This window comes from Formica exsecta, unplaced genomic scaffold (assembly GCF_003651465.1).
Source record: "Formica exsecta isolate Colony F162 unplaced genomic scaffold, ASM365146v1 scaffold80, whole genome shotgun sequence".
Taxonomy (NCBI): Eukaryota; Metazoa; Arthropoda; class Insecta; order Hymenoptera; family Formicidae; genus Formica; species Formica exsecta.
Genome location: NW_021853570.1, coordinates 902,596 through 916,777, shown reverse-complemented (window position 1 = coordinate 916,777; position 14,182 = coordinate 902,596). Strand labels below are relative to the sequence as shown.

At 29.8% G+C, this 14,182-nt stretch overlaps 2 protein-coding genes across 2 annotated transcripts; both read right to left on the bottom strand.

Annotated features, from left to right (window-relative positions):
• Positions 1-2,004: 2,004 nt before the first annotated feature.
• Positions 2,005-6,216, bottom strand: LOC115244196 (protein takeout). Its single transcript, XM_029821652.1, has 4 exons — positions 5,972-6,216; positions 4,524-4,811; positions 2,869-3,018; positions 2,005-2,198 (listed from the first exon to the last, which is right to left on the bottom strand). Exons 1-4 carry the CDS (start codon positions 6,138-6,140, stop codon positions 2,047-2,049), a joined length of 759 nt encoding a protein of 252 aa, XP_029677512.1. The 5' UTR covers positions 6,141-6,216; the 3' UTR covers positions 2,005-2,046.
• A 3,032-nt stretch (positions 6,217-9,248) lies between these two features.
• LOC115244202 (circadian clock-controlled protein) lies at positions 9,249-13,870 on the bottom strand. The gene is made up of 4 exons (XM_029821659.1): positions 13,810-13,870; positions 10,359-10,621; positions 9,950-10,061; positions 9,249-9,544 (listed from the first exon to the last, which is right to left on the bottom strand). Exons 1-4 carry the CDS (start codon positions 13,868-13,870, stop codon positions 9,249-9,251), a joined length of 732 nt encoding a protein of 243 aa, XP_029677519.1.
• Between the last annotated feature and the right edge of the window lie 312 nt (positions 13,871-14,182).

Below are 14,182 nucleotides of genomic sequence, written 5' to 3'. Positions count from 1 at the left end.
AAATAAAAATATTTAATATTATTATATTCTGAACACATGCTATTTTTATTATTAAAAAATAAGCTAATTGTTTAATACTCAAAAAATAAATTATTTTTTCCTTCAATTTACTTAATATTGTATGATATCATCAATCTATTCCAATTACTTCGATCTTTATTATAAACATTTAATTTTACATTTTCTAGAAGTTCAATTTGACATCTCCTACGAGATGCTGCTATTTTTTATTGAAAAAGAATAAAATAAATTATTAATAATTACATAATAAATGACAAGGCCTATCGCTTATCGTTAGACGCAAGAATAACGTATCTATTCGGAATATAATGATTCGGAATTCCAGAAAAGCCGTGATTTAATGTGACGAGATATAATTGATTGTATTATATATTGTACAATTGTGCTTTTTGTATTTCAGAATGATTTCGTTGCAATTATTTTCTCATTTAAAGCTCTAATTCTTTTGTTTCATTCAGATTTAAAGCAATTATTGTTATATGTAATACGTTCATGTAAAACATCATCATCAAACCTAAATATAATAAAAATAACGCTGATGTTTTCTTGAAGTATTAAACATACTTGACGTAATAATGCTTTGTGATAAGTAATAAATTAGAAAATGCACATGGTTATGTAAATATCCTGATTTTTCATTATGATTATACGCGATTCTTCTTGCTTTTTTATTGCTTATTGAAACTGGTTATTCAATATTTATTTAATAATTATTTGTGGACTTTAATTTATCTCAATTAAAAAAAAAATAATTTACATATACAATGCTGAAAATTATTTTATTTTATTTTTATTACTTTTATTATCCCAAAGTTCTCAGAACTTGTCGTTGACACTCATTTATCATATTATTATCACGAGTCCCGAGCGACATAACAATCATACATGTGGAATTTACATGATGCAATTCTGCAAAGTAAAGCGTAAAAACGCATAGCCGAATTGCGAATTACGTATTCAATTACCTCTGCTCGAATTACAGCGGGTCTTTTATAGAATAATAGCTACCATGCGTTGTTGCAAATTCTGTTACGTTAATTCTGTCGTTAATTCTGTCTACTGTTAAATTTCTGAACGAATAATTATATAATCTAATAGTTACGCATTGAAATTATTTTTAAATAATATTAAAATTTCAACAATTTATTTAGAACTATTTATAAAATAAGACTTGGAAATAACAAGAATGGAGACTAAAATGTGTAAAGATCAAAATGCTGTAGTTTTGATATTATTAAAATATTTAGTATTATTAAAAGAAGAAGATTAATAAAATATATGTACATAAAGAGCATATATGTATATCGGTAATTATAATTTTTTTTCAGCAAACCTTATATATATATATATTCTAATAATTTAAACAGGCCACTGCTTACGCTATGATGCAAAACATTTCGAGTAATTAATCATTAATTCAGTTCAACATTGCTAATAAAACAAAGATGAAATAAATAACGAATCGTCACAAATAACGAGAGCAAGAAAGCATTAGCTACAAATCATCGCGATTGATATCCTGCCTAAAATTATGTATGTGCGTATCTTTGAAGCTTAAACTTACTTTGATTTTCTATGCGAATATCTCCATAATTATGCTGGGATAACACTTTTACGAGGGAAACATCAGATTCAGTATTTTCGAGAATGTTCGCTTGAGAGAGACGCGCGGATCTTATAAAATACCCTGTATCGTGTATATGTAACGTATAACTCTACAGAACCAGATGCTCTACGAGCAATTCATGTGAGATTAGAAAAAGCGCTAATCGTCACACATCTTACTTTATTCGATTCACAGAGATATTACCTAAGAATAATCATTACTTCTCGCGCAACGCATTTGTCATCCGGTATTTCCGTTGTAATTTTTATTAAAGAGATCTCTTCGTTATGTCGCGAAATCGCACGACTTCCACGAAGGGGGAATTTTTTTTCTCTTTGCTTGGAACCTCGCCTCGCGGTTTAAAAGTGCACCGATCACGCGGTGACGATTTTTGCTTTCAGCAATTATCCGCCGATGGTTTAATCCGCGATCCAGGCGTCATACGGCACTTGAGCGAAAAGTTTCTCCACAAAAGTCGACATCACTTGCACCAGCTTCCTCCTTAGATCCGGCTTCATTTCTTTCAGGAGTTCCTGGCTGTTGGTATTGATGAAGAGATTCAACGCCGCCACTATAAAACAAAAGTGATGTTTGGCCACAAAATTCGATCGACACGAATTGTATGTAAATGAAGATATGTAATGGAAATAATGATACAAACAGAACTGATTTTTCTGATTAATTACTTGTTATTCTTTACCTAAAAATTAATCTTGATAAATTTGAAATATTTCTCTCTCATATACATTTGTCACATTTATATTTATCCATTAGAATTGCCTTGAAATTTATACGCTAGTATACTTTCTGTATTAAAACTTTCAAATTATATTTGCAGAACCTTTCTTATTATATATTTCAGATTAAAAACTCCATAATTTATTTTGCAAGAATTAAAAATAATTTAAAATAAAAGTTTAAACATGCTCAATTATGTGTACAGGATGTCCCGCATTAAACATAGTTTTTATCATGCAGATTTTTTGGTCAGTTTTCAATCGATAAAGCAAATCAATTTCTTTTTCGTTTGAATACTTATTTAAAATACATCTTTCGCTTGTATTCTTTAATCTCTCTCTTTCGCCTGAATTTTATAATAATCAAATTCTTTAAAGATTTTTTATTTTACTTTTTATACTATTATTTTATTGTTGTACTATTATTGTATTATTAGAATTGTCAAGATTTTTATTCTATTCTCTGAAACAATCTGAGACTTAAGCAAAAAAATTGCAACTTACGCAATATGCTATTGGTATCGCGCACGTTTTCGACTCCCATCTTGATATTTTGCACGCTAAAGTCCATTTTCAGTTGCTGCAACCTAAGATAACGACGACCCTCAACTAAAAATGGCTTTGCCCTGATGAAAACCTTGGCCTTAACACCCTCTGCAAACAACACAAATCTTGAAATTATGGAAGATAACAGAATGAATATTATATTCGTTGAGATCGCATAAATTACAACAAATATGCAAATCTTATATTTTTTTAAATAAAAACCGCAGTATTGTTAGTATATAACAAATTGTTTAAAATAATTAAATAAATGCAAATATTAATTTCCCTTTTTGTTAACAATTATTTGTATAAATTGATGTTAATTGATATATTGTTAATCATTTTTTTATACATAATGCATATATAATGCAATAAATATTTTTTACATGATTCTCGCTCTCGGAATTATATAAATATCATAAAAGAGATACGAGATATTTGTATTTCGGGTTGTCCACAGGTAGGCGCGAATAGCAATGAGTTATTTCAGAAGAGCTATTTCTCGTAAATACAATTCTTCTCATATACGTGAATATTTCTTGTAGCATGCTGGTAAATCGTGTTGCTATTCACAAGGAGTTTAATACTAAAGATCGGTTATAGCTCGCACTCACGTGGCATAGATTCTCATATATAAGTAATTCCCAATTAATTTGAAACCTTAATTACTTGTTATATTTATGTAATAAACACTAAAAGTTGTTTGAATATGCGTGTATATAATCTATTTTTACCTTCAATTACGAACATTTGATACTACGAAATAGCGACAAATGATGTTTATTAATCATAAATGTACGTTGTGTGTGCGTAGATGGTGAAAGTTACTCGCACACGTGTACCAGTGGCATTTCACTCGGTCAACAAAATTCATCGGGAAAATTTCGCAAATACTACACGCTACTAACGATCAATCATATTTTTTTTTTTTTACAAGGCGCGGTAATAATACATAGTTGCAAAATTTGGCTTAAATTTAACATATATCGCATGTCAAACGGTCTACACAAATTTTTACTAATGTTAATGTAACATAATATGAATATGAAATTTATTAAATGATGACATTATAATACTATGTCAATATTTCAACACAAAATGAATGCAAACTTCATAATAATTTGAAATAAATTTTGTGTAAAATCAACATATTTTTAATAATAACTTAGATTAACTTAAAAAAAATGTTATTGATAGTTTGTAGCCACTCTCACTCCTATTACAGAATAAAATCAACATTTTTTTCTGTAAATTTTAACAGATAAATCCTGTCACTAATAATGTGGAATATATCTATTGTGTAAAATTAAAAATATGTGCGCATTGTCTTATTTTTACACTTTTTTTTCAATTGTTTTAATAATTTAAGTTCAATTTATGTTAATTTGAATTCAATTAACACAACAGCAATATGTTAAATTAATACATAAATGTGTTGAATATTTAATGCAAAAATTGTAACCGGCATATTTTTTAACAAAGAAAAACATAAATTTTTCAACTGTGTATATATATTTTAGAACAATAACAAGTACGGCCATATAACGGATACAACGTACAATACGCGCTGCTGAATCACATTGCTAATAATTAATTGTATTGTTTCAGCTTACCATACTCGCCCCAGTAATCGCCTGCACCAGAGGCTTGCACCAAGATTAAAGTTCCGCTGGACCGATATCTGGCGGCAGCTCTTATTTTTGGTATGCTTAAAGCCAGTTGCAACTGCACCTCGTCGTCGCTCAGTCTTGTTCTGAGAGCATTTATTCTCAGGGTAGAAACTCCTCTCGCGGAAATATTTTTGAATTGCGCTCTATAACCATCCGGGCCGCCGCCGAGCGCAATATGCAATTCATCCAGAATAATTGGTTCCACTTCTGGATAACCCAATTGCGGTAGACCTGCAGTTGCAACATTAATTAGAACGGAGTAATATGCTTTGCCATATAAGAGAGAGATTGTAGTCTTCCCTTCGCACAATAAACTTTGACAGAATTTTCATTCTTCAAAAGTTTCTTTCGATTATTATTATTAAACTTAATTTAAATTATTATTAAATCTATTGCGATTGAAACAACCTCTGATTAAAGTAAATAAATAATATTTTATTGTACAATTGACAGACATATTATAGATTGCGACAGAAATCTTATTTTTCATTAATTATATCTTTGTAATTCGCTTAAAAAGTTTACGATTATTACAAATGACTTTTTTGAAATTACTTTTTGTTCACTGGTGTATTTGAAGAAAGCTATTACTCTCCAAGTGTTGGAACACAACTCTGTACAAAATGACTGGAATGTAGGACACTGGGTGACCATTCGAATATACCGTTATAACCTGCTTCGGTTAACGTGGCTAACAAAACCACGATTATAAAACCGGTTTGTTTCTCAGGCTTTCGACTTTAAGTTTATTTACAAATTATTTGTGTTATTATCATATATTTATTCTAAAAAATAAGTCATTCTCTGCAGCGTATAAAAATTATTTTCTCAAAATTTATAACAAAGGAAATAGAAATGCGCTACGATTGTTAAATATACTTCAAATTTATTATTTTTACATTAATCACACAATATTATATCTTAAAAATTTACCAAAGTCAATAAAAAATTGTAGAATACTTCAGAATATGTCAGAACATGTGAAAATATTCATTTAATTTTGGTTTCTCGATTTTAGCTTAATTTTTCTAATTATAAATATTTGCCTACTTTTTTCTTCATTTACTAAAAAAGAAAACTATTAATCAAAGCTATTAATTAAATTACTTCTACAGTGCAGAATTGTAAGTAATAAAAATGTTATCTTTGTATATTATTATGTGCGTTTAATGGATTTAGCATTCCAAACTATATATTTATTGAAAAAAAATAATGAACATAAAATTAAATCTCTCTCTAGAGTATATCATTGATATACTAATAAAAAAAAAAAAATAGAATGATACCAGTACTCATGACACGTGGAGTTGTATGAAAAATTACTCAAATTAGTCAAAGAAACTTTCAAAGTGTTGAAATAAAAATTGCATGAAATGGTCTTGAGATCTCACCTTGTCTGAAGTGTTCGACTAATATGTTGGCCGTCTTCGCCAGACAGGCCTCCAGTTTTGGATCATGTCTGGAACATGTTTCCAAAAATTCGAGACCTCGGTACTTGCCGAAGGCCTGGACGCTGATCAGCAGTGAGCACGCGTAGCACAATAGTACAGCTCCTCTCATTTCTTCGTCCAACAAGCCGAAGATGATGATAATGATTTCTTTTTTCTTTTTCTCTCTAATTCTTTTCCGTTATGATCAAATCTTGTCAGTCTGCCAGTGTACTGCACGACCCGACCGGATTTCTCGACGAAGAATGATCGGCTGGCAGGGATGCGCCAGGACTTATAGGCTACCTTGACATTGCCCCCGCTATGCCGACCCCGAGGAGAACGAAGAAGAAGAAGAAGAAGAAGAAGAAGAGACTCGAGCCGCAACGATGCCCGAACAGAGCACCGAGCCAATTGGCGGACTCTTTGATATTTCTTCTGCCTATATAATGCATGGGTGGAAAATGAATTGAAAAATACTAAAAAATGTGGATATGTATCTGTAAGGACGAGAAGGAAGGAGGGGCCCAAGTTCCTGTAAATCGTCAATGAAAATTATGAGAGAAAAATATTTTTATTTCTTTTTACAATTATATATTATATATGTAAGAGTTTCTTTTATCCTCTTATTATTTTACCATCTTATTAACTGTATACTTCAATTTTTGCAAAATTATAATTTGAAATTTATTATTTTTATGAAAAATAAATTTCAAATAAATTTCATCTAAATCAATTTTAAATTCAACGTAGAGTAGGTTAAATCATTGACGCGATAAGTTTTGCCGCACAAACTTTCCTAAGTGCAAAAAGTAATGGAAACGACGCATATTTCACAGAAGGTTCTTTGTAACTTTTATTAACATTCTAACTTTAAATTAACCGTGGCAAACAACGTGCTCTTGAAATGTTTTAACGAGCCCATTCTATCTCACTGATGGGGAATTTATCGTTGGAGATATTCCGAAGAGGAGACGAAGAAACATATTGATTAATTTAAGGAATCGCGCGGCGCTTACTTTCCCGATGATTGCCGGTGTTTGTTTAACTTTCTTTTTCTTTTCTAGAAACATTAAAGTGGTCCGCGCTTAATGATTGGAAAAGGCAGCAAAAAAGCGGTTTTCTCCCTTCTAATAATTAGCGAATCGAATAATTAGGCGATACGAGTGCATCGCGTGCATTAAATCGAGTACGATCCGTTGACGCAATTGTGATTGATCAATTAAATTGTGCAATTTAAGTACGTAAACAATTCAAAAATTAAGTCCGTGAATTTAAAAATCGGATGATAAAAGTGGAATGGGTCATCATAAGCCGCAATATTGATAATCGATAATGAAAATGTGCGATGAATATGGACGATGGAAAGCGTCTGGATGAACGTCAGAATGGACGTCATAGAACAACCGAAAGAGGAGTATGAGAATGTTAAACACCGTTAATCGCTTCGGTCACGTACGTTTTGAGTCACGTTTCTGATTTGCTCGCGCACACATGTTCGCGGAAGATCGATGCCAGTCGGATTTCCTGCATTTAGACGTGAGGAAAAAACGAAATCGGGAGACATAAATTGCAGCTGTAATTCTGGATAATGTAATTTCATTAATTTTGAAATTACAATTTACGAAAATATAAAGTCTTTAAAATTCTATTTATTAAATGCCAGTCACACAAATAAATTGGTTGAAAGAAACGTGTAACTAAAAAACTTGTAAGTTTAATTGTCGCACACAATTTACATTTATTATTACACTTTCTTAATCTTAGTATGCGAGTAAGTGTAGCTCTTCTGTATATGTGTGTGTGTATGTGTAAACCTGTCGATATATTTTAATTTATGTAACTTTTTTACTGTTTAATATAAATTAAATTTGTGTGCACTTTTCAAAAAAAAAGAAACTTGTAGTGATTAAAATAATTTTAAAATTTCTTTTACCAATAATATGGATTTTTTTTAGATTTATGGATGTATAGAAAAAAGAAAGGTTCTGTACATACTAGGATTAAGATGTTACAGTTTACAATAAGATGTTACGTTTATGTTGCATATTTATTAAATCATGAGACTGAGGGTCGAAGACATATAGTTACTCGACATAAATATAAAAACTCGCCTGCCGCTTAAAATTAACATTATCACTTTCTGGTAATATTGGAATCATAAATCGCGCATATCAATGTTCTCTGACTCGATATTGCGCCATGATACGATGTTCCCATGTTCTATAAGAATGCGCGGTCAAAGACCGCGGTTTCTCAAGGTAAGCAGCAATTCATAAAAAAAAAGCAATCTCTGATCAAAATGCTTAGCATTCCGCATAGCGCTCGACGGAAGACATAATTATAGCATGTAGAATACGATATGCCGAATTAATGGCGTTAATTTCGTTAATTAATATCGAAAATTATTTGACAGCCGAATATGTAAAGTGTAAAGGTCGTATATAAAAAAGAAAAGAAATCATATACAGGGTGGTCCTCGTAACGGTCGCCACGATTTTTAAGGCACTTACAATAATCTGACATAAAAAAGTCATAAACAGAAATTTATCAGTTTCTAACCGGCAACAAATTTCAATAATAAAAATTGACCAAACAATTTTTTTTCCGTGTCAGAATAAGATATAAAATAACTCAAAAAGTACTTAATGAAAAAATACTTTATTATAGTGTTTTGTGAGAGAAAAGCTCTCGAGATAAGCTACAAGAATATGTAATAAAAAGTAGGCAGTTCCATTTAAAAAATTGAAGGTGACCTTGCTTTTTTATGGAAAAAAAAATGTTTGGTCAATTTTTATTATTGCAATTTGTTGCCGGTTAGAAACTGATAAATTTCTGTTTATGACCTTTTTATGTCAGATTATTGTAAGTGCCTTAAAAATCGTGGCGACCGTTACGAGGACCACCCTGTATTTGTCTCACATATACTTATATTCTATATTATGCTGAATCATTCTTACATAGTGAAAACGCACGATTATATAAACAAAAGAAAAACAGCACAAGATTTCACGAAAATACAATGCCCGAAATACAAAAACTTTCACAACAAAATGTACGAAATCTATGGCTTTCGCTTTTGAACAGCGATTTAACATTGTTTAAATGTTGAACTGACAAAAACACTTTATTCGATTATTAATTAATTAATTATTAATTAACACTATTTAACTTATTTATTAATTAAAAGATACGCATTTTTATTCCTTTAATTTTAACTCATTTGAATGATGTAATTGATTCAACTTATGGATTGGTTCGATTTGAAAATCTGTTCGAAGGGAAAATTGCGGAAAGAATTATCGAAGATTTCCGTAAAGGCGGTCGAGACAAGTTCGTTGATTAGATGCCTCGTTATCACGAAGCTCGGTTGCCAAGTATTGTTGATTATCTTATCGAGGATATTTTCGAGATATTTCTTGCCAAATAGAAGATTTGTGACGTGAAGTTCTAGATCTCTTATGCTCTCAACGTCCATTTGTGCCCGCACTTTTTGTCCCGGTAGTTTAATCACCGTGGTCGTTTGTATTAGATCGTCTGCAGAGTGAGAAGGAATACCATATCATAAAATAGAAAAGTTGCAAATAGATATTTCAAGATTATTTTAAGATTATGTATCTCTCTTCTAATCCTATAATGCGGCCATAATCACATGGCATTGAAAGCAAAAATTGTATGATTATTTTTCTTGCATCAAAACAGAGTAGTTCTTTTGCATGCCTTTAATCGTGCTCAAAATAGTACTAGATAAAACATACCAAACATGGCTACAGTAAAAGATCAGAAGACGACCTTCTAGTCATTTTTAAATGAATATTCGCACTTTCACATAACTAGTTAAAATTGTTCAAAAAATTCGAAACTTATAATTAATGATATTTTTTGTAAAGTTTTATATGGAAACTTTCACGCATATGAAATAAATTTATTAATAACACTTACACAAATCGAGCGTGAATTTTCCTTTGTTTGTCATAGTGGAACTGAATAATGCACCTTTAAATTCGTAATTACCACTCAGCATTTTTTTCGGGAAGCTTTGTGTGTACACAATCTAATTAATGCAATATTTAAAAATTAATTACTTTGTTATTTACATCACGTTATCGTTTTTGTTTAAATTTTCTTCTCCAATGAAAAATAAATGTATACAAAGTAAAACGTTAATAATTATGCCAATTATAATTCTGAATAAATATATCCTTATCTTTAACATGAAGTATAAGATATATAGATAGACAATAAATCAAAATGTCTTTTAAAAAAAAAATTATAACACGATATTTGTGTGTTGATGCTAAAATTATATGTTATATCAAGCTTAATTACACGATGCATATAGCGCATATACCTTGTAATTTCTCAATTCGGAGATGAATTTTGTTACTTTACTGATGGACCATCCGGTTTCAGTGACATTTCGAAGAGTTAAAGTAAAACCGAAATTTGAAACTCCTCTCGTGGCAATTATCTCTTTGGCAAAAAATGGATCAAACGGAAGCACATTATATTTCGGCAGACCGGTTTTGAAATAAGGCCGGATCATATTTAATCCTTCTCGCACGCAGGCATCAAAACCCAACTTGTCAGGATGACAGTTTTTAAAATTGTCCTCTAAAAGCACACATAATTGATAATCATTGTCTTAGCGCATAAATATAGCAAAACAAAAATTGTTATTAAAAATAATGACAATTTCAATATACTAATATAACATAATTTAATATTATGAGTTAAACATTTTGTTAAAATTAATAATAATATAAAATTTCTATTATAAAGTTTATAAACATAATATTTTTAATATGCTTTACTTTTTTGTTGTATATCTTGAAAATTTTTTATCTTGGTGTAAGTAATCATATGCAAAGCGGAGAAATAATATGTATTATTTAATCTATTTTAATGTAATAAATTTTTTACTATATCCAATTTATTTTTTATATTAAATAAAAACATGTGTTTCATGTTTTATTACAATTAAAACGGAAAAAGAAGTAATGCTAAATTTAATTTGTGTGAAATATTCATAATGACTAAAATTAAATTAGCAAGTATATGCGATATTTACGCATTATTGCAAAAATCGTCCAATTAACATTGAATGCCCATGTGCAATCGCAAATAATGTTACTTTCACTTCTAAGCATTCCTATTTTGTATATCTTGCACTTGATAGCACAATGCTGCGTTTCTTTATTACGACATAATATCATTATATAAGATATCAGTAAATAAACGACTTTTTCTTATTTCACTTTGACTTATTCTTTAACCATTTTTTATATTCTATACATGTCGCTTTAAATAATGTTGTTTTATTTGTTCCTTTCCTGTATTTTTATAAATAAAAAAACACAATAATGCACACACTACATATGCGTCATATCACTTATTCCTGATTTGTGACAAGTGCACATTTACAGTAAAGAAAAGAAAAGGATTTTTTCCCTCTCGACTTTCTTCCTTTCTCCAAGAATTCAGAGAGGCTGGAAAATTTATGTAATTCAACTTTTTACAATTTTAGCTTATAATCAATTTAATTTTTAAAAAAATCAAAAGATATTTATATATTGATATCAAAATTTGTAAGTTAGGTTCCTATTCAACACGATGATGTTCCAGAGTAATGACATAAATCCTAGATAAATGTATTAAAATTTCGTGTATTCTTTCAAGGAAAATTGATATCAAATTTTTCGCAAGCAATAAAATTACTTACGTAACTATTGATCCCTCTTGGAAAATTCAAATTGCCGAAACACACGATATAAAAACACGATATGCACAACTTAAGCCGGTTTCGCGCAAAAGGGACAACGATAAAAAGCAATTCAATTTTACATGTTTTTTTTTTATAGTCGATTTGTAAGATGATTATACATATATCAATATCTTTAATTTTTCAGTGAAAATAATATTACGTGTCGGACTTTTCGCCCGCTGTATTTTTGAGGGTACTTAATTATAATATGATATACGCGGTATACGTATATATATTATATAAATGGTTATGAATGTGTTTCGGTAACTGAAAAAAATTTAAGAAGAATATATTCTGAGAGACTAATATATATCAAATATTTCAAACTGTTTACCTTACGTCAATTATAAATTTATGAATTTTATTATAAATTTTACAATTTTCTTCGACAATATCAAGCATAGAAATCACCGACTATGAAATTCCTTCATGGGCAAGAGTTAAAATCATCAAATGTACTCACCAAATTCAATAAGGCATATATGTATCATCGGAATAAGTGTATTTTTTTTAATATATATTTAAAAGGATAGATTTTCTGCTTAATCAGATTTAATTTTTGCAGTTCCGGTGTATTAATAATTTTACCCGCAAGTGGAAACGGCACATTTCACGCGCGCTTCGGCGATGCTACAGCTTTAGTCAAAGGGACTGTATCAACGAAATCACGAGAGGGAAAGACATATTTGAATGTCGACGATCTCGATGTAATACTCGGAGTAAAAGATGTGCAAATGCGAGTCAGCAAGATCTTTAAAAACAATCGAATACTCAGTAAGCAAATCGCGCAAAATTGCATATTCCATTAATTATTTATATTAATAAACTTTCTCTTCTAGTATCCAAAAGATAAATCATACAACTAAACTACCTTCAATATTTTTTGTTAGTTAATATATAATAAAAATTTATATTGTATAATTATATGCAATTATAATAAATATTATAATTTTTTTTTTTTTTTTTTTTACAACTTTGCAATCACAAATATGAAAACTTTTAACTTCTTATAATTAATTAATTTTTTTATTATATTATATTTCTTCTCATTCCTATTTAATTTCTACAGCCGAGGCGATCAATCTCTTCCTTCGAGAAAACGGACAAGAAGTACTTAAAGTGATGGAACCGCAGCTGAAGAAAAAATTATCGGCGCTCTTTGCGGGAATTGTCAATCAACTGTTGCGACACTTACCAGTGGAATCGTTCCTTACACCTTAAGACACACCTATATCGCATCTTCATTAGCGATTGTTTTATCTTTCTCTCATTGAAATAAACGATCAATCTCAAATACGCAAGTGCAACCGAACAACGCGTTATAGCATCAAAAGTAAAAGGTACCAGGCTTATATTTAAATTAGAACTAAAGAGTCATTAAATTTAGAATTAAAGACGCTACTTTTCTACTGGCTTTCAATTTTAAAATAATAGACTGTGACTTTATTCTGGCATTTCAGGAAACTTGACGTATAGTTTATATCCATTAATATCCATTTTTTTTTACAAAAGAAATGACTTGAATAATAAAACTAAAAAAAATTGTCACTATTTTAACAAAACAAAAATTTATATAGCGTACTGTGTAAATTTATTGATATACAAGGATCGATTTTTAAATGCGCTAATTAAAATGCCACAATGATATAATAATAATAATATACTATTTTGTGATCGTTTCCTTATTTGGAAACGAAATATTGATTGTTATTTTTGTTGAAATACTAAATTAATATATTTTATTTAATTCATTATTCAGTCATCGAACAAATTATGTGCATAAAACAAACAATTGTACTGAAAGAAATTAAATCTTCATCGAGGTACATTTCTAGGCATAAAAATAACATATGTTGACAAAGAACACAATTGTTGTTTAGATTATAGTAAATAATTATGATATTAAGTATTAAATGTGGTGTTATAGTTTCTTAGCCAATGATAATTAACGGTATATTGATGAAGTATGACAAGCATAGAAATCACCGACTATGAAATTCCTTCATGGGCAAGAGTTAAAATCATCAAATGTACTCACCAAATTCAACAGCGGTAGTCGAAGCGTACAATATTAACGCAATTAAGAGAATTCCTAACATCTTTTCGGTATAATTGTTAATATGGAGTATAAATATATAATTATTATATACATATATGACGAGAGATTAATTATTTCATTTCGTTTATATAAATATTATACTTAAGTTATCTAATTCCTAACATCTTTTCGTCCTGTTTCTCTCCCTCCCCTTTTTTGTTTGATAAATCTGAAGCACGCAAAAAAATCACTACTTATTGTATACTTATTGATATTTACAACGGTTCACTTGAGGTACTATATAGACGAAGAGCGCGCGATCCTTGTACTTTCACCGTCCACGTTACATCTGAGAAAAAGAGTTAGAGGCGAA